This window comes from Ictalurus punctatus, chromosome 16 (genome assembly GCF_001660625.3).
Source record: "Ictalurus punctatus breed USDA103 chromosome 16, Coco_2.0, whole genome shotgun sequence".
Lineage (NCBI taxonomy): Eukaryota > Metazoa > Chordata > Actinopteri > Siluriformes > Ictaluridae > Ictalurus > Ictalurus punctatus.
The window spans coordinates 18664181-18691457 of record NC_030431.2 but is presented as its reverse complement, the minus strand read 5'-3'; the positions used below and the strand labels follow the sequence as shown (position 1 = coordinate 18691457).

Sequence of the window (27277 nt, the reverse complement as noted above, 5' to 3'; positions counted from 1 at the left end):
TGTTATGCATTTGGAAAATTAACTAGGTTGCACATGCTGAACCTTCATTTGTCCTGCTCTAAAAATAGCTGTTGGTCTGCTCATACATTCATGCAGTTGGAAATGCCATACTGTAGCCTACACAACACAGTAAACAGTCATAAAAGCCTGCCAAGCTCATTAGCAAACTTAGCAGTACTGTTTTTTCCCACTTAGAAATACTATTTCTCAAAGTTAGCATTTCAGTGCTCTTATGCTAGTTGAGCTACAGATGGCGCAGTGTGCTCTCTAAATTGGCTACATAAATTAACCAAACTGCAAACTGTTGGATTGTTATCTGAATTTAGTTTTCACACATTCACAGTTAAAATCTGTATCCCACCATTGAGCACACTGCAAGTTTAGCTGGACCCATTATTAACTGGCTGAGTGCCAACTGCTGTAGCTCTTCACCTCCACAGCCAGGCACCACAGAATTTCATTTTAAAAATATATAACAAAAACATGACCTCAAACAGTATTGTTTCTTATTGTGGTCATGTCTGATTTCTGTCTTTAATTTATTTATTCATTTTCATATAATTCATTTACATGTGATTCATTTTCATGTGATTCATTTTCATGTGATTCATTTTCATGTGATTCATTTTCATGTGATTCATTTACCTTTTCTCTTCTCTCCTCCCTTCCCTTTCCCAAATATTTCATTGAGAAGAAGAAGAAAGAAACAAAAAAAAACCCCCAAAACCCCCCCGACTCATCAGGGGTACTCAATAACTGGCGCTGGTTATATAAATACTATAAAACCCAAGAACAGGCACAAAAATTTAAGTGGGAAGTGTGTGTAACTCCATAAAGTATACAATAAAGGGATGCCATTTATAATAAATAAATAAATAAATAAATAAATGAATAAATGAATGAATAAATAAATAAATAAATAAATAAATAAATAAATAAATAATCTAAGTTAGAAGCGTATACAATACCTGTCTTTGCATTAGAGAATGTCTGATTTCTAATTTAAAAAATAATGGTCCGAGACTCAGCTCATTCACAAACAGATTTTATTGATACCCACACTGTCAAAACACATCTATCAGACACAAACACAGTCATCTACCACACACTAGGGGCAGGGGTGTCAAACATAAGGCCCACCAGATGAACTCAGAATCTGTGTTTTAAAATAAAATCGTCTTGTGTACCATAATAGAATTTAAACATTCTCAAAAAAAAGAGCTAGTCTCTTTTATTCTATTGGGGGGCAATTCTCACACTCAGTCACACACTCACTCATTTTCAGTAAACACTTTAACGAAGTCTTCCTAGCCTATCCTGTGAACACCGGGCATAAGGCGGGAATACACCTTGGATGGGATTCCAGTACATTGTAAAGCACCACACACACATTCACACACTTATTCCTAAGGATGGCTTATCTTAGCCAATCCACCTACTGCCGTGTTTTTGGGAGGTGAGAGGAAACCAGAGAACCCTGAGGAAACCCATGCAGACACTAAGAGAAGTGCGAAACTTCATACACACAGTCACACAAGTTCAGGATTGAACCCTGGACCATGGAGCTGTGAGGCAGCAATAGGCTATAAACACTCAAGTCTATAAACTCAGCTGCAAGTCATTAGCAAAAGTTTTTATTTGTAAATAATTTTGAAAACTACATTGATATTTTTCCCCACTTCGATATTTTGTATAGATTCATGACATATAATCCCATTTAGGTCCATTTCAGCTCCAGCTTGTAACCCTACAAACTGTGGAAAGACTCAAAGGGTATAAAAGTTTTTGCACTGTATATTTGATAGAACCATAATTTGGAAATTTTGTTATTATTAAGTAAGTGCAGTGTGTTCAGTCATTTTTTGTAGGTGAAATATGTTCAATCTGTTTCCGTATTCAAAATATACCTTGTAGATAAAGGTGGATACTGTGATGGGTTGGAACCCGTCCAGGGTACGCCCCGAGTTCCCTGGGATAGGCTCCCTGTGGTCCTGTGTACGATAAGCGGTACAAAAAATATATGGATGGATGGTTAAATGTGGATAAATGTATACATTTAAGAGGAGTTATTAATGTGTTATTGGTCTGCTAAACTGATATTTGTAGTGTAATGTGGCCCGTTACCTAAAATGAGTTTCACACCCCTCTACTAGGGCAAGATCATTGAAAACCAAAATAAACATGGTGTTTTTAAAGAACAGGTAGTGGTGAGATGTTTACTTGTAGAAATAGTATATTAAAATCTTCAGCATACACCCTTATCCAGAGAGATTTACATTATCTAATTTATTCAACTGAGCAGTTGAGGGTCAAGGGCCTTGCTCAAGGGCCCAGCTAGTGACAGCTTGGCAGTGCTGGGATTTGAACTCAAGACCTCACGACAACATCTTAACCACTGAGCTACTACTGTCCTAATATATATATATATATATATATATATATATATATATATATATATATATATATATAAATTAAATAAATGATCAATATAAATATGAATATAATCTAAATAAGAAACTAGAAACCAAAAAGTGGGAAATTTAAATCTAGTTTCCAGACACATACCAAAACTATGAGGTTTTTCATCACTGATCACTCCAGTTAGAATTCAGTTGTTATAAACCCAAAGAATGCATGTGAAACTTTCATTTGAATTTGTTGCCTTGTTGTGGATGGACATTGCTTCAGCCTTGTATAAAACACTGAGCTCATTCTTACATATGAAGTCCTAAGTGACTATTTTTCATAATCAGCCGATATCCTCAGGGGTTCCCATGGTGACAGGCTGTCTGATAAATATTAATGGAGTAAAATAAAAAGGTTTCTTCCTGCTATTCAAAAACACACACACACACACACACACACACACACACACACACACACATATATATATATATATATATATATATATATATATATATATATATATATATATAGATAGATAGATAGATAGATAGATAGATAGATAGATATAGGCTACAGTATCTCACAAAAGTGAGTACACCCCTCACATTTTTGTAAATATTTGATTATATCTTTTCATGTGACGACACTGAAGAAATGACACTTTGCTACAATGTAAAGTAGTGAGTGTACAGCTTGTATAACAGTGTAAATTTGCTGTCCCCTCAAAATAACTCAACACACAGCCATTAATGTCTAAACCGCTGGCAACAAAAGTGAGTACACCCCTAAGTGAAAATGTCCAAATTCGGCCCAAAGTGTCAATATTTTGTGTGGTCACCATTATTTTCCAGCACTGCCTTAACCCTCTTGGGCATGGAGTTCACCAGAGCTTCACAGGTTGCCACTGGAGTCCTCTTCCACTCCTCCATGACGACATCACGGAGCCGGTGGATGTTAGAGACCTTGTGCTTCCGTTTGAGGATGCCCCTCAGATGCTCAATAGGCTTTAGGTCTGGAGACATGCTTGGCCAGTCCATCACCTTCACCCTCAGCTTCTTTAGCAAGTCAGTGGTCGTCTTGGAGGTGTGTTTGGGGTCGTTATCATGCTGGAATACTGCATACTGATCATGCTCTGCTTCAGTATGTCACAGTACATGTTGACATTCATGGATCCCTCAATAAACTGTAGCTCCCCAGTGCCGGCAGCACTCATGCAGCCCCAGACCATGACACTCCCACCACCATGCTTGACTGTAGGCAAGACACACTTGTCTTTGTACTCCTCACCTGGTTGCCGCCACACACGCTTGACACCATCTGAACCAAATAAGTTTATCTTGGTCTCATCAGACCACAGGACATGGTTCCAGTAGTCCATGTCCTTAGTCTGCTTGTCTTCAGCAAACTGTTTGCGGCTTTCTTGTGCATCGTCTTTAGAAGAGGCTTCCTTCTGGGACGACAGTCTTGCAGACCAATTTGACGCAGTGTGCGGCGTATGGTCTGAGCACTCACAGGCTGACCCCTCACCCCTTCAACCTCTGCAGCAATGCTGGCAGCACTCATACGTCTATTTCCCAAAGACAACCTCTGGATATGACGCTGAGCACGTGCACTCAACTTCTTTGGTCGACCATGGCGAAGCCTGTTCTGAGTGGAACCTGTCCTGTTAAACCGCTGTATGGTCTTAGCCACTGTGCTGCAGCTCAGTGTCAGGGTCTTGGCAATCTTCTTATAGCCTAGGCCATTTTTATGTAGAGTAACAATTCTTTTTTTCAGAGTTCTTTGCCATGAGTTACCATGTTGAACTTCCAGTGACCAGTATGAGGAAGTGTGAGAGCGATGACACCAAATTTAACACACCTGCTCCCCATTCACACCTGAGACCTTGTAACACTAACAAGTCACATGACACCGGGGAGGGAAAATGGCTAATTGGGCCCAATTTGCACATTTTCACTTAGGGGTGTACTCACTTTTGTTGCCAGCGGTTTAGACATTAATGGCTGTGTGTTATTTTGAGGGGACAGCAAATTTACACTGTTATACAAGCTGTACACTCACTACTTTACATCGTAGCAAAGTGTCATTTCTTCAGTGTTGTCACATGAAAAGATATAATCAAATATTTACAAAAATGTGAGGGGTGTACTAACTTCTGTGAGATACTGTATCACGCACACTATGTTTTTGGCTGCGTGGTTGAATATTTCAAGTATGCATCATGATATTTTTCTTGATCATTCAAACACATTAAGATGTTGGTTTTTTTTTATGTATTTGTAGGCTTTTCGTGCATTCATTAATTTCCTTGGGGCCTCGTGTTTTTTTAATTAATTAATTTCTCCTTCTTCTTCTTTTACCGAATCTCTTATTGCATCTTTTAAAAACAAGACTGACAACCATGTTAGAGAACTATTCCGACACTAAACACATTTTCAGAGAGCGATGGAAAGCTGAGTAATGTTTTGTGTAATTGACAAAATATTAATAACATCAGGTAAAATATCCATGCGTGAGCAGAGCATTCAGACAATTCTTCATCACCAGGGTTGCCAGATTAAGTTACCTCCAACCCTCCTTATCGGTTATTACCAAACGCAAAAAAATCACTTCAAACCAGCTCAAACTATAACATCGCCAAATAATATCCGTTAATTACAGCACAATGTGTTTAAAATAGCTCCTAATCAGACCGGGAACCATGCCAAACCTGGCAAAACAATTTATCGTGATGCGACCAAGTTGCATTGGGATGCTGATGATGCTTATGGTTCTGCGCATGCGCAGTGTGCGCTTTGCAATTCCCCCATTCATGCACATCGATCACAGAGAAGCGGCGCGTCCTCCTCTCCTCTCGCCTTGGCTGCATCAGGAATGTGCGCGTAAAACTTCTACCGTGGGAGTACGGACACGCGTTTTCCGTCTTCTCCTGCCAAGCTTTCTCTCTCTTTCCACTCCCTCTCTCTCTCTTTTCCTGTCTCCATCTCTGAATCTCAGGGTAATTCAGAGGAGAACAGGAGCACTAACCGGCACCATGACATAGTCTACACAGAGGATACACTCTCCCTTCTCTCTGGAAGCTGCGTGTTTTCCTGGTGTGGTGGTAATCCTCGGTCATGGAGTTTCCCTCTGCCACCGTTTTTGACCAGCCTAAAGGTAAGGCAGAATGGGGCGGGGGGGGGATTGTTGGAAGGGAGGGTCAGAAGGGGCACAGCCGCTGCCGCTGTTGCTATGGTGACGCCCGGCTCGCATCAGTGGCTGTTCGGCCTGATGGGTTATTGATGGTAGAGAGGGGCATAGTTGGCCCCGGGAGGATGAAACCCACACTGCACTGGGCTATCAGTCAGCGCTAAACCCTACTAATAGGGATAGATCATTTGGTTTTCTGTACCTGAGGAGACTTTAGGGGATTAGTAGGCTACTTTTACTAACTGTGTCAAGACGTTCAGTAGGCTACAACTACATTTCAGCAACTCCTACAGTCTTCATTCATATCCAGCTGGATTCCAAAGTTAACTAGGTGTTATTCCAACCCTGTACATTTAGCAGTACAATGAATTCTACAGCATAACTTCTGTGTGCAGCATATGTAGTGTATGTATGATCACCATAACAATAACTTTACTTTGTACGGAAAAAACTGTATGAGCTGTGTCAAAATCGTCCTTAGGTGTGAATATGTGTGTGTGCATGATGTCCCGAGATGTACAGGCATCCTATTCAGGGTGTATTTCCACGTTGTGCGAAGTGTTCCAGGGATAGACACCTCAGCCAGGGACAGATAAGTAAATCAGGGGCCTCTGGGCAGGAACGTATGCAGGGCCTCTCTCCCCACACTGCAATACAAGAACCAGCGCATTTGCCAACTTGACCATCCAGCTTGACCATCCAGCTTGAACATCCACTTGACCATGTGGCGCATTTGCCACAGCCAACTTGACCATCCAGCCATGCAACCATACTACATGTCCATTATGAGTATTTGTATTTGAGTAGCCACTGCGTTATGCAGAACCCAGACGTATCTTAGAAAACTGTCTTCTTTTTTCGTTTTTTCCCCCCTCATAAACTCATCCACTACATCGCCAGCATCCATTTCTATCACAAGCTCTGACTCAGTGGCCAGCAATGACAGCATGTTTAGTCTTCTTTGGCCCATTTTAGTTTGAAATTTGCTTTAAGTTCAACCCATTCGTGTAAATGAACACTATCCAAGATGTCTGTTTCATTTGCTTATCTAGATGCAAGTAAAACAGTTTGGATCAAACTGACTGCTCATTGATCACAAATTCAGACCCAGAAACCAATAATATTTTTGAATGATCAGCAAATTCTGTGATAGGCAACTTAATTAGTTAATTAGTTTAATCTCAGACTGAAACTATGACAGAAATCTGAATTAAATTTATTAAAAGTAAAAGATGTAGCGCTGTTTTTCCTACAAGTGTCTTTTTCTTGTCCTTGATCACTGCTGACACCTTGAACAGCTAGGTTCTTGGACAGTCTTCTGCCTTGCCTGTAAGCCAGTTTGGATTAAAAAAAAAAAAAAAAGTATCTTCCAAGTTAATTAATGTAAATGCAAATGTTGTCCCTGTCAGACTGTGCTGAGGAGGTGGACTTGAATGTGGTGTTCCAAGCAGCGGCTACAGGGGACGTCAACAGTCTGACAGCCACGATACGTGAGGATCCCTCCATCCTGGAGTGTTGTGATAGTGAAGGTATGTACAATACACCCCAACTACAATACGGCCATTTTCTGACACTCTACATTACAGCCCTCCCTTTAATTCACTTTAGATATTATCTAATTATTTAAAGCAACATACAGATTACTCTGCACCAGATTGTTTTAATAGATTTTATTCAATGCTGAAATTGATACTCTAGTATGGAAATGTCCATATAAAAGAAACTATATTTTGTTATGCATATAGTATAAGTTAATTGAAAGCAAATAATAAAAAAGCAAATGCACCTTATGTCATGCATTGTGCTGCTGCTGTCATGGCTGATGTTATTGTCCTTCACTGAGTACATTTAGATGAGTTAAAGTAATTTCAGGACATGAAGTACCACAAAGACAGAGCTCATCTGCAGATGTAGCCATGGCTTGAAAGTCTTCAAATGCCTTCTGTTTATGTTCTTGGCCCAGGATCAACGCCGCTGATGCACGCCGTCTCTGGGAGACAGGTGGATACAGTCAAGCTGTTGCTGAAAATGGGTGCATCGATCAACACTCAGGACGCCTGTGGCAGGACTTCACTTTCCCTCGCTACATACTTGGTACTAGCCAGAGCTTGGGGGATGCACTGTGGGATTGGACTTTCCATGTAAGGAATAAAACATGAGAGGGTGTGCTGATATAGGAAAATAATTAATGACAGTGGGGTGTTAGAACTGGAGTTACTGTTACCAGAAATTGATTATTTTCTAATAACGGTACATACTATAATTTGACCAAAAAACTTTTTTTGATTAATTAAAGAGCATCATACTTAAAAAATAATAATAATAATAATAATTTATAGTTACATTTATTTTTGTGGAACATCTGCAAAACATTATAACAATCATTTACATTATAACATGTTACAATCACTTACATTATAACGGATATTAACAGTTCTTTCACCAGCCTCTCTCTTTTTCTCTCTGACCAAGGTGAAAAAAAAATGCAGGTTGTCAGGTTATCACGAAACTAGAAACTGTAAAATCTAAGACCTGATGACTCTCCCACAGCAGAAAACTTAAAATGACGCCTTTGACTGTTACAGTGCTCGAACACTGAAGATTCTTTCTAAAAAATGTTCAAAAAATTTCAACAGATCAATGCTGAACCATTTTATTTAGTTAAATAATGGCACTTTTTACGCCGTACAAGTCCCTGTGTAAGTTGTTGCTACAGTATATAAATGATAACATATCACGGCAGCATTAATATAAACTTGTGCTTTGAATTACAGCCAGCACTACCGCTAAATTAATCAACATCTAACCAATCAGATATGAGAATTCAGCAGCGCTGTGGTATTAGAGCCAATAATGAAGTTTACTTTGCATAACATTAGCTTTAAAGAGTTAAAGGAGCAAATTTTTGAGCCCTCTGCAGTCTGGAAGGAGAATTGCATACACCTGCCACCTGTTTTAAACCGCTCTGTAGAAACTATGCAAGCCTTGTGAATTATTTCTTAAGGAAGTGACGAAAAGAGGCCAAAAAATGAAGAATATTTAGTGAAAATATTTAGAAAATAATATTTAGAAAAAATATTTAGTAATCACAGTAGGTATCTAAAGTATCTTTGAAATTATATGATTATTACATGTCTAGAATAAGTTTGGGACATAACAAGCTCAACCTTTAAGTCATATAGACAAATGACTTTTGTAATGTTAATGGAAACTGAAAGTTTCTAGTCAGTTCTAGCATAAATGAAGCGTAAAATTACTTCAGGTTTTTGTCACTGACAGAATATCTGCAGCAATACAAATTTAGATTTTATATTTTTTTCTTAAAATCTAATGAAATCAGTATTTTATCAGCTACTTTTCTGTTGACGTATGTTTTGTACTTATCATTGTTTGCTGATGGGCTCTGAAATTATCCACCACCTGACTCACACCTGATAAAATCACCAACACAAAAGCCAGCTAACACCATCTGTGTGACATTTCCAGCTGGTTCACTGATATGACTTTGTATGTTATCTTTCATAGGGTTGGCTGGAAGGCTGTGTGTGTTTACTACGAAATGGAGCAAAACAGAACATCCCTGATAAGAACGGTCGCTTACCGCTTCATGCTGCTACAGCTGAAGTCGATCTCAGGTATACATCCAACAGGCTTGATTTTCCCTAGTAAAGCATAGCTGCATATCTGATGCATATCTGATGCATAACTCATATAGTTGAGTTGAAAGTTTCTTGGAAGTTTAGCAGTGAAGCTAGACATCAGGCAAATAAGATCTGCATACACAAGCAATTTGATATGGGAATTAAATCCACTCTGAAAGTGCTAGCAAAAGCAAGTCAAGCTTTGAAGTTCATCAGACTTCTCAAACAGGATCATGAATATTACATTTACATTTACATTTATTCACTTAGCAGATGCTTTTATCCAAAGCGACTTACAAATGTGAAATGGATTAATATTAATATTATAATATTAATATTTAAAGGAAATGGTTTGAATTGATTTAGGTGAACTGCCTTGGTTTAATTTAGAAACCAGAGCCCAAAAGAGGAAGAGAAAGTGTGCTGTAGTAGACCCAGCTGCTGGGTCAGCACATCAGTGGCACCAGGCCAAGATTCATTGTGTGTCTTAATGAATGTTCCCTTCCTCAAATGGGAATGTTTTCACCGTGACATATATGCAGTCCCTATAGCAACCTGTGACCTTTGCGCTGCACGGCAGCAATTCCAGCAGCACTTTTCCTCTCCCATGATGGCAGGAGAGGAAAAGACAGGCCTTTTACAGCTCTGTATAAAATCTGCACCACTTCTTTTGGGTGTTAGCGTGTGAGAACAACAATGGAAAAAAAAAAAAACCTTTAGTGAGACTTCCTGTTTCTCTCTGTCCATCTGGCAGCTTGTTTCCACTGTACTAGCAGTGATTATAATGAGCAGTGTGTGCAAATTTATTGCAGTCTCTAGACACTTAGAGTAAGCATAAGTGTTTTTCAATTAGATTCTCAACTTGGGAACGCTGTGAAAAATATGACTAATTAGCCTTACTTCAGTGTAAGCCTGATATGAACAGATCAGAGTTAATATTTCAGCAAGTATATTATTTTTAACATGTGATACAGTGTGTCTATAAATACTATATGTCCAAAAGTTTGTGGACACTTGACCGTCACATCCATTACAGATTTATCCCCTCGTTTGCTGTTATGATATCATCCATTCTTCTGGGAAGACTTTCCACTAGATTTTGGAGCATGGCTGTGGGGATTTGTGTCATTCAGCCACATGAGCATTATTGAGTTCAGGCACTGATGGTGGGTGAGGAGGCCTGGGGTGCAGTCAGTGTTACTGTTCATCCCAAAGGTTTTCAGTGGGGTTGGGGTCAGGGCTCTGCAGGTCACTTGAGTTCTTCCACACCAACTTTGGCAAATTATATCTTCATGTACCTCGCTTTGTGTACGGGAATTGTCATGCTGGAACATGTTTGAGCCCCTTCCAGCGAAGGGAAATTGTAATGTTACAGCATACAAAGATATTCTATACAATTGGGTGCTTCTAAATTGTGGCAACAGATTGGGAAAGAGCCACATGGGCTTACGCAAACTTTTGCCCATATAGTGTATGTTAAGTACGACTACTGTAATTTCCTAATAGTATTATGCAATTTTTTCATTCATAGACTCATGGCTGTGTTATTGCAACAGTCAACACTGTGTGAAATAAATCATCAGGACAATGAGGTGAGAAAAGCTTAAACATTTGTTAATTTACTCACATGTATGGTATATGTGGAATAGTCAATATAAATTTCAAATTGCACCCAGCAGCTGTATTTATATATATATATTTTTTTCCAGAATCCTTTTTGGGTTTTAATACCCAGTGTGTTGCATGACTATATTCTGCCTGAACCTCTAACTTAAAGGACTCACTATCTACATGGTACATACATCTATTAGTGGAAGAATCTATAGTTTATATAAGTAAAGAATAAAACATGATAGGACATGCTATTATAGGAAAATAATATATGACAGGATTGTGTGAATGTCTTCTCAGAGAAACCTTCACCATAGTAACTGTTACACATAATTTCTACATGGAGCATCCACCATAAAAGACCCTGTAGGAGCTGTTACTATAAAAACATTACTGTATTAGACTCAGTGCATTAATATAAACCTGTGCTCAGTCATACAGCCAGCATTACTGTCTTACACATATATGTGTATATATGTGTGTGTGTGTGTGTGTGTATATATATATATATATATACACACACACACACACACATATATATATATATATATATATATATATATATATATATATATATATATATATATACATATACACGTACACACACACAGTGGGGGAAATAAGTATTGAACACGTCGACATTTTCTTTCAGGAGATATATTTCCAATGAGGCTATTCACATGAAATTTTCACCAGACGTTGGTATTAACTCAAGAAATCCACACATATAAAGAAATCCAAACATTAAAGTCCATAAATGAAGTTATGTTTATTAAAGGGGAATGACACAGGAAAAAAGTATTGAACACACTAGCTGAAATTTATTCAATACTTAGTGAAGAAGGCTTTGTAATGACAGCTTCAAGACGCTTCCTGTATGAAGAAATTAATGAGCCGCAGTATTCAAGTGTGATTCTTCTAAACATATTGTCTTTAAATCTTATTCAATTGGATTCAAGTCAGGTGATTGACTGGGCCATTCTAACAGCTTAATTTTTCTCTGAAACCAATTGAGAGTTTCCTTTGCTGTATGCTTTGGGTCGTTGTCCTGCTGGAAGTCCACCCACGTCTCATCTTCATCATCCTGGTGGATGGCAGCAGATTCTTCTCAAGAATCTCCCGGTAAAGGGCTCCATTCATTGTTCCTTCAGTTATATGAAGTCTGCCAGTACCATGCGATGAACAACAACCCCACACCGTGATGCTTCCACCTCAAACTTCACTGTTGGTATAGTGTTTTTAGGGTAATTAAATTTTGCTCTCGTGTGACCAGACTACACTCTCCCAGTATTACATAGGCTTGTCCAAATCAGTTGTAGCAAACGTTAAACGAGCTTCGACATGCCTTTTCTTTAGTAATGGAGTATTGCGGGGTGAGCATGAGCAGTGGAGTGCACTGCTGTCTCCAAGTGTGTCTGGAGCTCTTTCCGAGTGGTCCTTGGCTCTTGGGCTACTCTTCTGACTCTTTCTGACTCCCTGGTCAGAAATCTTGTGAGGAGGTCCTGTGCGTGGCCGGTTGATGACGGAGTGATGTGGCTTCCATTTGTGTATAATGGCCCGAATGGTGCTTACTGGAAGATTCAGAAGTTTTGAAATACGTCTGTATCTGATTACATCAATATGATTCCCAACAATAAGGTTGTGAAGGTCTTGGGAGAGCTCTTTGCGTTTACCCATCATGAGATGTTTCTTGTGTAACACCCTGGTAACGAAAAGCCTTTTTATAGACATCAGTTTACAAACCCAGCTGATATTAATAGTTTAATTAATTGCTGCTTTGAGACAATGTCTATTGTAAAAAGCACTACACAAATAAAATTGAATTGAATTGAATTAATTTGCACATATAGGAGGTATAATTACTTACGGATTTCAGCTGGTTCCTTGCCTTGTAGAACTGCTTTTTCTTAGCATGTGCAAATTTTTTTCCTGTGTTATTCCACTTTATTACATACACATAACTTTATTTATGGACTTTAATGTTGTGAGATCTTTACATTTCCAGATTTCTTGAGTTAATACCGATGTCTGGTGAAAATTTCATGTGAATAACCTCATTGGAAGTTACAAAATACAAAATACTTATTTGCCCCACTATATATATATATATATATATATATATATATATATATATATATATATATATATATATATACAGAGAGAGAGAGAGAGAGAGAGAGAGAGAGAGAGAGAGAGAGTCAGGAGACCTTGTCGTCTCATTACCCTTAATCATTCATATGACTAAGACTGAGCCTGAGTGTGACACATGCTCACAATTTAACTACATTTGTTCTCTGCTAAAACCCCAGACATGACTCACGCTCAGGTGAGGTTTCATGCACAGTGACACTTAGATGCCACTAAAAAATAGAGTCTTACGCACTGAATCGCATGTAACTGTATTTGCAGCAGCATGTATTTTATGTTAGCCGAGAGCTAAGGGCATAGTTTTATACTCAGAGGACATCAGAGAGGATATACTAAGTACTAAATCTCTCGGAGTAGAACAGTAAAACCATTTATACTTATAAATGTCTTAAAAGCCAATATCTATAATACCTCAAGACATAAACTTCATAAATGCCAAATGGAAATACACTGAATGCATTACACTCATGTGTTGCGTCTTTAACGACCTGGCACACATTATAACCGTTTTCATGTGCCATCTTATAATGGGTAACTGAGTTGCTTTTCAGTTTATCACTAGCATATTAAAAAGATACATCACTTCATTTGTCTTGGTAGGGAATGACGGCGCTTCACTGGGCATCCTTCCATAACCGCCCGGAGCATGTACAGGCCCTGCTGCAAAAAGGGGCGGATCCCACCCTGGTCGACAAAGACTTTAAAACTGCACTTCACTGGGCTGTGCAGGTAGGAAAGTGGCACTGATTTCATGTCAGATATCAAATTAAAATCGAGCCCAGAGTGTGCCTGGATAAGGCAAAGCAAAAGTTACTACGTAGTAAAATTTAGTTACACTTCTTTTTCCATGTACAAGACTGAAGACTTCAGCAGAAAGCATCATGAATTATAACATACTCTGTATCATACCCAGTCATGTTCAATTTCGTTTTCACATCAACTGTACATACGGTTTTCTGAATCGAGTCCCTATCTTTCTTTTGTACTCAGATATGTCATAGATAAGGGCTTTAAGCGTACGTGAGCACAGTTACATGAACGAGGAAAGGAAAAAAAAATAAAACAATTGCTACTAGTGACAGTGAGTAATAACAGGGGTGAGCAGTATTATAACAGTACTGACAGTAGATATAATGTCATTTATTAAGCTATAGACACCATGTAAGAATTAACCACAACATGGAATGCTGGTCTAGATTACAATTTAATTAAAGAATGACACAGTTTTTATCCATTTTCAGTTACATTTAAGGTTGTAAAATGTTCACAAAGCAAGTTAATTCACAAAACAATGACAGAGCCTCAAACAAAATGAATTTGAGAGGCTATCACACTTGACTTATGCTATAGGTTACTATCTAGTGAATTTTAAGAGTAACTCCATAACAGGCAGTTGAGTGCTGACAACATGGACAATATGGACAATATGTACAAGCTAGCAGCGACTTTTGATCAGTTTTAGATGTACCTTTGTTTAACTGTGTTCAAGGTAATATCATTAAACAGGCTTGACAGGTTTCAGCAAAAATTCCATCTGAAAAACCACACAAAAGGCTTGAAACTAGACTTGCGTAATACCTAAGTAAGCATTGGAAATAAGAGCTGTTTTTCTTTTTCTCAGCCTTTCACAGCATATCAAATACTTGTTTCTCATGCATTTCTGATAAATGGACAACTCTCCAAAATCCCCCATTCCCTCTTCCAATCATTGCAATATACAGTATCTTACAATAGAAATGGTTCTGCGCATAATAGTGATCATGTGATTGAGAAACTCATAATTAATACATTTACTGAACCATGCTGCCAAGGCCCTTTATGCCTAAAATACTAAATTATTTTAGAATTATTTGACTGTTAGGGCTTTCCAAGTTGTACATTTTATTCATTTAAAAAGATACAGTATCTCACAAAAGTGAGTACACCCCTCACATTTTTGTAAATATTTGATTATATCTTTTCATGTGACAACACTGAAGAAATGACACTTTCCTACAATGTAAAGTAGTGAGTGTACAGCTTGTGTAACAGTGTACATTTGCTGTCCCCTCAAAATAACTCAACACAGCCATTAATGTCTAAACCGCTGGCAACAAAAGTGAGTACACCCCTAAGTGAAAATGTCCAAACTGGGCCCAAAGTGTCAATATTTTGTGTGGCCACCATTATTTTCCAACACTGCCTCAACCCTCTTGGGCATGGAGTTCACCAGAGCTTCACAGGTTGCCACTGGAGTCCTCTTCCACTCCTCCATGACGACATCACGGAGCTGGTGGATGTTAGAGACCTTGTGCTCCTCCACCTTCCGTTTGAGGATGCCCCACAGATGCTCAATAGGGTTTAGTCCATCACCTTCACCCTCAGCTTCTTTAGCAAGACAGTGGTCATCTTGGAGGTGTGTTTGGGGTCATTATCATGCTGGAATACTGCCCTGCGGCCCAGTCTCCGAAGGTAGGGGATCATGCTCTGCTTCAGTATGTCACAGTACATGTTGACATTCATGGATCCCTCAATAAACTGTAGCTCCCAGTGCCGGCAGCACACATGCAGCCCCAGACCTTGACACTCCCACCACCATGCTTGACTGTAGGCAAGACACACTTGTCTTTGTACTCCTCACCTGGTTGCCGCCACACACGCTTGACACCATGTGAACCAAATACGTTTTTCTTGGTCTCATAAGACCACAGGTCATGGTTCCAGTAATCCATGTCCTTAGTCTGCTTGTCTTCAGCAAACTGTTTGCGAGCTTTCTTGTGCATCGTCTTTAGAAGAGGCTTCCTTCTGGGACGACAGCCATACAGACCAATTTGATGCAGTGTGCGGCGTATGGTCTGAGCACTGACAGTCTGACCCCCCACCCCTTCAACCTCTGCAGCAATGCTGGCAGCACTCATACGTCTATTTCCCAAAGACAACCTCTGGATATGACGCTGAGCACCGTGTACTCAACTTCTTTGGTCGACCATGGCGAAGCCTGTTCTGAGTGGAACCTGTCCTGTTAAACCGCTGTATGGTCTTGGCCACCGTGCTGTGGCTTAGTGTCAGGCTCTTGGCAATCTTCTTATAGTCTAGGCCATCTTAATGTAGAGCAACGGTTCTTTTTTTCAGATCCTCAGAGAGTTCTTTGCCATGAGGTGCCATGTTGAACTTCCAGTGACCAGTATGAGGGAGTGTGAGAGCGATGACACCAAATTTAACACACCTGCTCCCCATTCACACCTGAAACCTTGTAACACTAACAAGTCACATGACACCGGGGAGGGAAAATGGCTAATTGGGCCCAATTTGGACATTTTCACTTAGGGGTGTACTCACTTTTGTTGCCAGCAGTTTAGACATTAATGGCTGTGTGTTGAGTTATTTTGAGGGGACAGCAAATGTACACTGTTACACAAGCTGTACACTCACTACTTTACATTGTAGCAGAGTGTCATGTCTTCAGTGTTGTCACATTAAAAGATATAATCAAATATTTACAAAAATGTAAGGGGTGTACTCACTTCTGTGAGATACTGTTATATATATATATATATATATATATATATATATATATATATATATATATATATATATATATATACACATTTATTCATTTAGCAGACGCTTTTATCCAAAGCGACTTACAAATGAGTAAATACAAGCAAAACGATATATCAAGCAGAGAACAATACAAGTAGTGCTACCATGCAAGATTTAGAATTGAGTTCTAGAAATGCAAAGTGCACAGAGTAGGGTTGTAAGAACCAGAGTAAGTTTATATATATATATATATATATATATATATATATATATATATATATATATATATATATATATATATAGTCTCCCACAGGCCATCTTTATTAATTTAACACAAAACCTCACTCCTACTCAATCAATTACCTGAGATTCCAGCATCAGCTAATAAAGTTGGTGTCATAATGCTTTTTTTATGAACTTTATTTGGCCACAAAAAATAAAATGATTTTTTGCTTGTTTACCATTTGGCAGAGTGGCAGCAGATTTATGTGCTCACTAATTCTCGATCATCACCTTGGTTCCACTGTCATAAACTACGACGACGAGAATGGCAAGACCTGCGTTCACATTGCCGCCGCAGCAGGTTACAGTGACATCATCTATGAGCTTGCACGTGTCCCTGAAACCAATCTGCAGGCTCTTGATGTAGATGAGCGGTAAGATAGTGGTACATGTCTTATGATTCACTTCACCTCAGCTACTCAGTAGGCCTTATGACACCCTTTGAATTCTCAACTTCCTGTAAAAACTTGTTTTTAAACCTAAATGTTAAACCATGTTAGACCAGAAACTAAGAGCAGTCCTACTGTGTAGCAGCAACATGAAGATGTTCTGTTTAAAAAGTGACACCAGGATTTCCTAAAAAACAACAACAACTTGTACGTTTATGGGCTATCGTTTTCTGGAAAATTAGCAGGGTTCTGGAAAAGTGTGTTATGGCTATTAAGCTACTGCAACTGCATATTTTAAAGTACAGTAAAGTAAAGTCACCAGACATTAGCTACATATACAGTGCTGTGAAAAAGTATTTGATTTCTTTTGTTTTTGGGTAGATCTCATACTAAATTGTTTCAGAAATGAAAACAAAATCTAAGATTAAAAAAAGGTATCTTGAGTAAACACAAAATACAGTTTTTAAATGATGATGTTATTTATTGAAGCAAAAAAGTTATCCAATACCGACTGGGCCTGTGTCGAAATGTATTTGCCCCCATAGTTACTAGTTCCCCAAATCTATAAAACTGCATTCATAATGGGGTTCAGCTGGACTAGACTCAACCAGACCTGATTACTGCAAACCCTGTTCAATCAAATCAACACTTAAATAGAACTTTTTCAACAGCATTAAAGTTGGTTAAAAGGTCTTATCTAGTAACACACTATACCAACATTGAAAGCAATTCCAGAAATGATGAGGAGGACATACATCAGTCTGGGAAGGGTTACAAAGCTATTTTAAAAGCTCTGGGACTCCAAAGAACCACAGTGAGAGCCATTATCTCCAAATAGAAAAACTCGGCAGAGTAATGAACCTTCCCAGAAGTGTTCACACTTCCAAAATACTTCCAAGAGCACAACAACTACTCATCCAGGATATTACAAAAAGAGCCAAGGACAACATCAAAGGACCTACAGACCTCTCTTGCATCAGTAAAGGTCACTGTTCATGACTACGCTATCAGAAAGACACTGGGCAAAAATGGCATCCATGGAAGAGTGGTGAAGTGAAAACAATTTCTAACCCAGAAGAACATTAAGGCTCATCTGAATTTTGCTAAAACACACCTTGATGATCCTCAAACCTTTTGGAAGAATGTTCTGTGGATTGTTGAGTCAAAAGTGGAATTGTTTGGAAGACGGGTCCCGTTACATCTGGCGTAAACCAAAGACAGAACTCCACAAAAAGAACATCATACCTACAGTCAAGCATGGTGGTGGAAGTGTGATGGTGTGGGGATGCTTTGCTGCTTCAGGGCCTGGGCAACTTGCAGTAATTGAGGGAAAAATTCATTCTGCTCTCTACCAGAAAATCCTAAAGGAGAATGTCGGTCTTCAGTCCGTAAAATTGAAACGCAAGCGCAACTGGATTATGCAGCAAGACAATGATCCAAAGCAGAGGAGTAAATCCTAGTCCTAGAAGTAAGTGAAACACTGATCTCCAGTTATCAGAAGAGTTTGGTTGCAGTTATTGCTGCTAAAGGTTGAACAACCAGATTTTAAGTTTATGGGGCAATTAGTTTTTCACGAATGATAGGTGTTAGATAACTTTTTTCCTTCTGCCATGGACACACTAGAGAATTTTTTATCTTAACCGATTTTAAAACCGTGGGAGACCACAGATATAAGAACGGCTTCAAACGATGTTAACATTATAATCCTCCGAACGCACACACTAGTCGATCCAGCCAGACCGCGAGGCCACACACCTGTCGATTGTAGTAACGATTTCACAGACACAAGATCTCACAGAAACTCCCGTTTTATCAAACATGACTTCAGCAGAAAAACAAATATATGGAGGACGACCAACGTCATCAGCTGGCTCTCCTGGCATGCGTTATATTTTGCAGCGAAAAACAAAAAAGGTGAAACAAAACAGCAATTTTAGCTAAATGTAACTTTATTTAAAGTTACTTTATTTTCAAAACATCCTCTACATGATAGCCATTTCTTTATAAACACAGACAAAGTTGTCTCTCCCGTGGCATGTTTGTGGCTGCCATATTTCCGCTATAAAAGCACGTAACACATGGTTGGTGACGCTTGCTCGCTCTCATTGGCTATTGCGGATATCCCGCCTCCGGCATCCCGATCAAGCGTCGTAAATATCAAGCGTTTGATATTTACGACCTTTGATCAGGATGCCAGGGGCATCAGGGATCAGGGAGGCTCCGACTCAATCCAGAGCAGTAAAATAATCGTAATGACACCACACAATTGAGGATTTTTTTAAAAACAAAAAGTCGGTAGCGACAAGCCTAAAATCGGGCCACGCCCGCCGGTCGTTGGAGAGGTTGCAACTCGGGTTTAAAATCTTCAAGTGTGTGGTCAGTCTTCAATAAAAAACAACAACAATAACAACAACAAAAAAAACTTTTTTTCACACTATTGTGTGTTTACTCGAGTTGCCTTTGTTTCATATTGTATTTATTTTGTAGATCTAAAACTATTTAGTAGGAGATATACACAGAAATCAGGGGCAAATACTTTTTCACAGCATTGTATGCATTAAACTAGATCTTATCACCAGCAAAATCTATTTATTTTACCATTTATTTTACCAAAAGAAACAGGTTCACTTTTCAAAGGAACCACAAACAGATTTTTTTTAACATACCAGCCAGTTGTTCTTATATTGTTTTAGTGCAATTTGATATATTTTCTTCTTTTATTTGGCTGAATAACAATTCATTTAAACCTAATCACCCACTGGTCTTTCATAGTAGGCAAGTCTGTATATATCAAATGACAGCAGATGTGAGCCATTCCATGATCAACAGCTCTTAGGTATATAAGTCATGGGAAATATCCTGAAAAAACATGGGGAAATGATATCCTAAAAAGATTGGATTTCCAGAGTAACTAGATTTTAGCAAGTAAAATTGCTTGTTTGGTGTACTGGGTTAAACCTAGGTTAACCGCTGGATTAACCACTCCTGCTCCAATCAGATTCAAATATGTTTGCTGGTCATTAATTGGTCATTTATTGCAATGTAATGTGTGAACGTAGCAATTTGTGGCTCACATTATTGCGTATGCTATTTATTGTTCTCTCTGCAAATCCTGTATTAGGACGCCTCTGCACTGGGCAGCTGCAGCAGGAAAGGAAGAGTGTGTGCAAGCTTTGTTACAGCTGGGCGTGGAGCCTGGGCCAAGAGACATCAACGAGAACACACCACTGACGTACGCCATGTACTGCGGCCACACTGCCTGCATCAAACTCCTATCAGCCGACAGCAGGTTAGATTTACTATTTAAAAGGTACCCTTTAAATGACCTTCTGAAGAGAAGTACCTTAACGCAGGACCAGTGTTTCATGTGTTCTCTCTAAATGCATTAATTTGTATAACTTGTATAATTAATTATCTATAACTTCAGTCATGCCAATTCAAGTAAATTAATTTACTGTTTGGCAACATGTTGAGTGATTTACTGTAACAGCTAGGGATGGTCAGGAAAAATTACATCAGCCCTTTTCAAAAAGGGAAATGCAGCTGTTCCACTCACAAAGTGGAACAGAGACACTCCACCAAAAAAGTGGTGAAGTGGAAAATATTAACCACTGGGCTGCATGGCAGTGTGACAGATAGCCATTATACACTAACAAGGGTGGTCCTTTTTACATTCAGATACATTTTCGCAGCCAGAAAAAGAAACTTGAATAGTCTACTCCTAGTAGGAGCCCTAGGTTTCGACTCTTAAGACGGCATTTGTTGGTTTAAAAGGTTAAACCAACATGAAGTCCAGAGAGCTGTGTAATGGAGAAGCCATTCTGAAGCCAATACAACAATTTGGAATGTCCTGAAATAGAATGGTCTGCACTTACAGTATATAGCACTTTTTTAATCTTAGCGGTTCTACAAAGTGATTTACACTGTTTCTCATTCACACACACACACACTTATACACATACAAGGCGCTGGCCTGCCATCATGAGCAGCTTGGGGTCCAGTGTCTTGCCTTGGCATGTGGAGATGGGAATCGAACCGAAAACCCTACAATTGGTGGACAACCCACTCTACCACCTGAGCCACTGGGGTTCTAACAACCAGACATGGAGCAGGTCGGTCAAGGAATTGTTGATGACAGAAACATGGTGAGAGCTGTGAAGAAGAAAAAACAAAAGCAACAGTCAGTGACATCACCAACAACCTACACAAGGCAGGGGTGAAGGTATCACAATCCACCACTCAAAGAAGACCTCCAGAGCGGAAATATAGAGGCCATACCACAAGATGCAAACCACTCATCAACAGTAAGAATCAGAAAGCCAGATTGGAATGTTGCAAAGAAATACAGAGATGAGCCACAAAAGTTATGAAACCAAGCTTAACCTCTACCAAAGTGATGGAAAGGTCAAAGTGTGGAGAAAGAAAGGATCTGCTCATGATCCAAAACATAGAAGTTCAAGCATGTCTCAGTCAAGCATGGTGGAGATAGTGTCATGGCTTGGGCTTTCTTGGCTGCTTCTGGAATGGGCTTGCTAATCATTATTGATAATGTAACGCATGATGGTAGCAGTAGAATGAATTCAAAAGTTGAATTCAGCAGCAATCTTTCTGCCAATTTACAGAGAAATGCATCCAATCAAATTAGGAGGCACTTCATTATGCAGCAAAACACTGCCAACACAACAAAGGACTTCATCAGGGGGAAAAAGTGGAAGGTTTTAGTCTGGCCAAGTCAATCACCAGACCTTAAACCAGTTGAGCAGCATTTCACCTCTTCAAGAGGAGACTGAAGGGAGAAACCCCCTGAAACAAACAATAACTGACAGAAGCTGCAGGACAAGCCTGGAAAATCAACACAAAAGAAAAACAGTTTAGTGATGTCAGTGCATCACTGGCTTGATCCAGTTATTGCAAGCAAGCGATATTTAACCAAATATTAAGTGTTATTCACTTTAATTTACTTTAACACTATCTGTTCCTAGAACATTTGCTCATGTTTTAAGTTGTTTCACACATCTAGATGTAAATCAGGAAAAGAGAGCTGAAATTCTGATCAATCATCTCATTCATTTTGATCTCAAACCCAAATATCTTCAATGCATCCTGAAAACAGTGGAACTGGCCTTGATGTTCGGATACTTTCGAAGGGGATTATTCTGGTTTATCCAGAACTTTACTATCTTCATCAGCAGCTAACCCACATGTCAACAGTTATACACTATAGAATGTGTACTGAATGAATGAATGACTACTATATTTTGATTATAAATGGGATTAGTAACTTCTAACGGGCTTTAACTACTTATTCCCCTGATTTAGGATATATCATTTTATTTGTTTATTTATTTCATTTTCAAGTGAAACCAAGGTTTTGCTTTAATCTGCTACACGGTGGTCTAATTTATTATTTATCTCAGGACTGTCTTTACTCTCCATAGAAGCAGTAAAACCTTTCTGAGCATTTAAAATATTTGAAACCCTTACCTTATCAAACCTTCAGTTACCCAATACTGTATATGTGTGACAGCCTGGAAACTCTTCACAAAGGGGAATGCTCATTTACATATATTTATGACAGCTACAGGATTTCCTGAACTGAAATATGATACTCTTTTGCATGTTTCAAAATCAGAACGTTTCCCATTTTGACTGCAGTGCAGGAGCAACACTGATTTTTCGATTTGGCTATGTCCATTTTGCTATGGCATGTAACTATCTAACAATTTAATCAAAGTGTGGAATTCACTGTGTGAGGAAATCACACTAACTTGGCTCCTTCCCTAACACAATCTTTGTAGAAAGATTAAAAAAGTTTCACAACATTTCTGGTTAAATATAAATATAGTTCAGTTTGAGGTGTTATAGTATGTGTCATAAATACGTCATAGATAGGAAAACATGATTTTTAGTCTTTAGGCTGATGGTTTTTCCTGACCAAAACACATGTTAACATCTTATGATCTTACTTGTGTGCAGGCCTGAATCGACCCGGCAGCTACTTTCCCAAAGCAGCGACCCTGCTATCAGAAAAGAAGGAAAATTTCGTGTACTGAACCACATCTTCTCATGTAAAAAGAAGAAAGAACTGCATGCCACACGGCAAAGGGAGCTGAGCCGAGAGCGCCACCTGCAAGAAGAGACCTCTGAAGTGGATGACATCATCACCATGTTCGACTGCATTGTTGATCTCCCTGCCAAGGAGGACAGCAGAAAGCAACCTAATGAGCCCGAAAGGCTTGAGGACCCCACTCCCAAGGACCACAGGAGCCTACCTCCTATACGCACACAGAGTCTTCCACCCATCACTCTGGGAAACTCTTTGTTAACCAACTTGCACAATGCACCACATAGAACTGTGTCAGGGCAGATGGTTAGTCATTTGGCCCACAGGTCACAGAAGAGCAAGAGTGAACATGACCTGTTTGACAGCAGAACAAGGGCTCAGAAAGGCACAGGTCCTCCTTGGAAAACAGAATCCAGTCAGTTGCTAACCCACAAGGCTTGGGTGTCACCTCCTTCTGACAGGATGCTGGATAAACTGTTACACGAAACACCAAGTCCTATAGATGTGCTTTGCTCCAACCACACACCCTATATCCAGAGAAATGACCAAGGTGAGTTACAAAACCCATATCTACTGCTAAAAATATTTCAACAGCATGCATGTGATACCTTTTTTTTCCATTTGAACAGTTGCAAATACGCATCTGGTACCACTGCGAATGAGAGACTCGGCCTTGACACGCAACAGCTTGGCTCCCATTCGTGACCACTGCACTCACCGATGTAAGCTATTTATCAAAGTCTGGATGCATCGATACTGATCGATCCAATACCGTGCTCATTTACTCATAATTGTAGAAATGCCCCAATACCACACAGCACTATGTGACATAGCCAAACAAATGACACATTATGACAGCGATCTGGATGTATGTCACAATTAACGCTGACAATCAAAAAAATGAGCTCAATATCATGAGGAAGTACTACAGAATCTTCCTACTATAAGTAGTCTGCTAAAACATTTTTATTGCGTTTAAACAGTAATTTAATAGAGAGCATGACTGAGGCCGACCTTATGTCGCAGAACATTATCAACAAGTCTGGAGCAAGTATGGAGTATCAAAAATCATGTATTCATGGAAGCGAAGCACGCTTCTTTATTTGTTTGTAACTTAGTCTTAGAAGGTTAAGAAATGTGCATTTAGGAATTTCCTTACATTTGTTCGGGTTTTTTTTGGCTTTGCTATATGTAATACATATAATATCAAAGTTACAGCAAAGTTACATTATTGTATCGAATTTACCAATTGCTTTTGTTCTTGTTCAGTCTCTCTGCCACCTGATCAAGTCTCTCAAGGAGTAAGGAAGTCCAAATCCCTGCCCCTCAGCTCTCTGGGGCGCAGTCTAGCAGGACTCCCGCCTCCTGTAACGTCTAAGAGTCACAGACCAGGCATCCATCAGAGCCAGTCTCTTTGTTCCTTTCCTGCTCCTCTGAGCACTGAGCCGCTGCGAAACATGCAAGTTCTTCCCGCTATCCCACCCCAAAGGAAACGAAGCCCTTCACCTCCGAAATTCCAGAAGACAACTGAGAATAACACCAACAGAAGAACCTGATGCCTTTTCTCAGCCACATTAAAACTGGTTTCTGTCTGTAAACTTGAAAATACTATGATCTTCTGGTTTTATTTGATTGCTCGGACTGTCAGTAAACTCTCAGTATATATTTTCATGAGGACTTGAGAAGAAGGAGGTTCATTTTAATGCATTGCTATTGTTAAAATGTTTGATAAAGTTTATGATGATATCAGCCTATTTTTACACATGTTTTTACAAAATAGACACTTGTCTATGGCATGCACTGTGTATGATCTGATTTCTGGTTTACCTATATCTTACACAAACGTACCTGTAGTTTGATTATTTAAGTTAAATGTTTTAAATAATTAACATTAATAAATGGGCTTGTACTTTTTGGAATATCATGGATCATGGACTGACTTATGATTGCAGCACAAATACAATGTTCAAATACAGTACCCTCCACTAAAAAAACCTGTTTTGTTTGCATTTGTTTGATATCCCTTAGAGCAGAGTATTTTTGTGAGCAAAAGATCAAAAGGTTAAAGAACAAAGACAATTTTTCACAGCCTTCTTTGCTCGTATTTACCAAGGGGACCAATATTAGTGGAGGGCACTGTATATATTCAACTCAAATGACCAGTTAAATAAAAACATGATGGAGCATGCTGTTAGTTAAAACAAAAAAAATGCAACTTGTAATGTTACAGAAACTGGAGACTCCTTCCAAAAATGCCTGGAAAACCCCTCCTCAAAGAAAACTTAACCATAGCGAGTACATGCTTTCAAAAAAATTAATAATGTGGAATGTCTGTCATACAAGTTCCTGTGTATGTTGTTACTATAGAAACAAGCACATATATATGATATAAACTTGACACGAGTGTCAGAGTTGCTGTTCATTTAAGAAATGTGATCAACACCATCTGATATGAATTGGCTGTGGTATACTTAAATAGTACAACTACAACACTACACAGGTTTAATTCTAGACAGTCAATACTGCAGCTGCTGTATCATTATCATATCCCTGGTTTAAGCAAGGATAGGCAAAGCCATAGTCCAGAGACCCCCAAGGGCTTCAGGAAGCATAGCTAGGGGGTCAAAGTTATAGTTACAGGTATTGTAGTTATCATTTAATTTAATTATACCACAGCTGGCACTATTCTCAAAGTACCTGTTATGAAAAATTAATCAACACCTTCTGATTAAAATAGAGCATAATAACCATACTGTGGTAAATTAAATAATAACTACAACATGTATACTACAACAGCTTTGACCCGGTAGCTATGCTTTCCAAACCCCCCTCAATGCTAATATTTATTTATGATAATGATGCAGACGCTGCAGTATTTACCATCCTGAATAAAACCTACATAGTGTTCAGAGGAATTTAATTCCAGTTACTTAACAGAAATCTTCACAAGAGTCAAGGACCCATTTATAACTGCGGCATTCATATACAAGTATTCACGCATTCAAAAATTGAGCACAAATATGTACAATTATGTTCATTTATTTAAGTCATTAGAAATTCCTGACTTTTCCAACTACAAAACCCAAACACTGTGGTATATAAAATATAGATTTGAAACATCATCAACAGAGGTTTTGTGGGTCAACATTATTGAGGATTGATTTTTATTCATATTAAATTCAACTCACCATACAATTATGCTCATAGATAAGTAATTAGGGCATGCTATAATAGGAAATTTACTCAACAGGGTGTTATTGGTTATTTTCCAATACCAGCATGTCCTGAAGTGTATGATTCCTCTTACATCACAGCAATATGCCAGTGATTACAATTTGCAATGAATTAAGGAACAACACATCAAAACTTTTTATTCCTTTATACTGTGGTAACATTACTGTGTAATGTTGTGGAAGGTCTGTAAAACACAAAAGCAAAAATGTGAAAGTTAGTTCCTGTTATTTTTTTCTTCTAACTTGTCATGTTGTGCCATAAAGTGTTACAAAGCACTGACACTGGAGACTCCTTCCAAAAATGCTAGAAAAACCCCTCTTCACAGAAAACCTAACCACATCCACAATCACACTTGTTCTAAAAAATAATTAAATAACCAAATAAACTTTTTATGTTGATCATACAAGTTCCTGTGTATGTTGTTACTGTAGACATGATGACATACTAGAATGATTGTATTAATATAAACTTTGCAGCTGGCACTACTATGAGAGCTGCTGTTATAGAAAACTACACTATGTAGGTTTAATTCCAAATAGTCAATACTGCAGCTACTGTATCTTTATCATAACGGTTATTGAAACAAGGATAGGCAAAACCATGGCCCAGAGACCCCCAAGGGCTTCAGAAAGGAAAGCTAGAGAGTCAAAGTTGTTATAGATTTTATAGTTATTATTTATTTCTATTTCTGTTACAGCTACCACTATTGTCAGAGCTGCTGTTATAGAAAACTAATCAACACCTTCTGATTAGAATCAAGCATTTGAGTGTATTGTGGTATAATTAAGTAA

The 27277-nt window shown here is 38.7% G+C and overlaps 1 protein-coding gene across 1 annotated transcript; it reads left to right on the top strand.

Annotated features, from left to right (window-relative positions):
• The first annotated feature begins 5232 nt into the window (after window positions 1-5232).
• ankrd55 (ankyrin repeat domain 55) lies at window positions 5233-25048 on the top strand. The gene is made up of 11 exons (XM_017488370.3): window positions 5233-5562; window positions 7005-7124; window positions 7559-7689; window positions 9121-9230; window positions 10768-10828; window positions 13596-13724; window positions 16989-17173; window positions 20310-20477; window positions 23165-23802; window positions 23882-23974; window positions 24522-25048. Exons 1-11 carry the CDS (start codon window positions 5523-5525, stop codon window positions 24806-24808), a joined length of 1962 nt encoding a protein of 653 aa, XP_017343859.1. The 5' UTR covers window positions 5233-5522; the 3' UTR covers window positions 24809-25048.
• Window positions 25049-27277: the final 2229 nt, after the last annotated feature.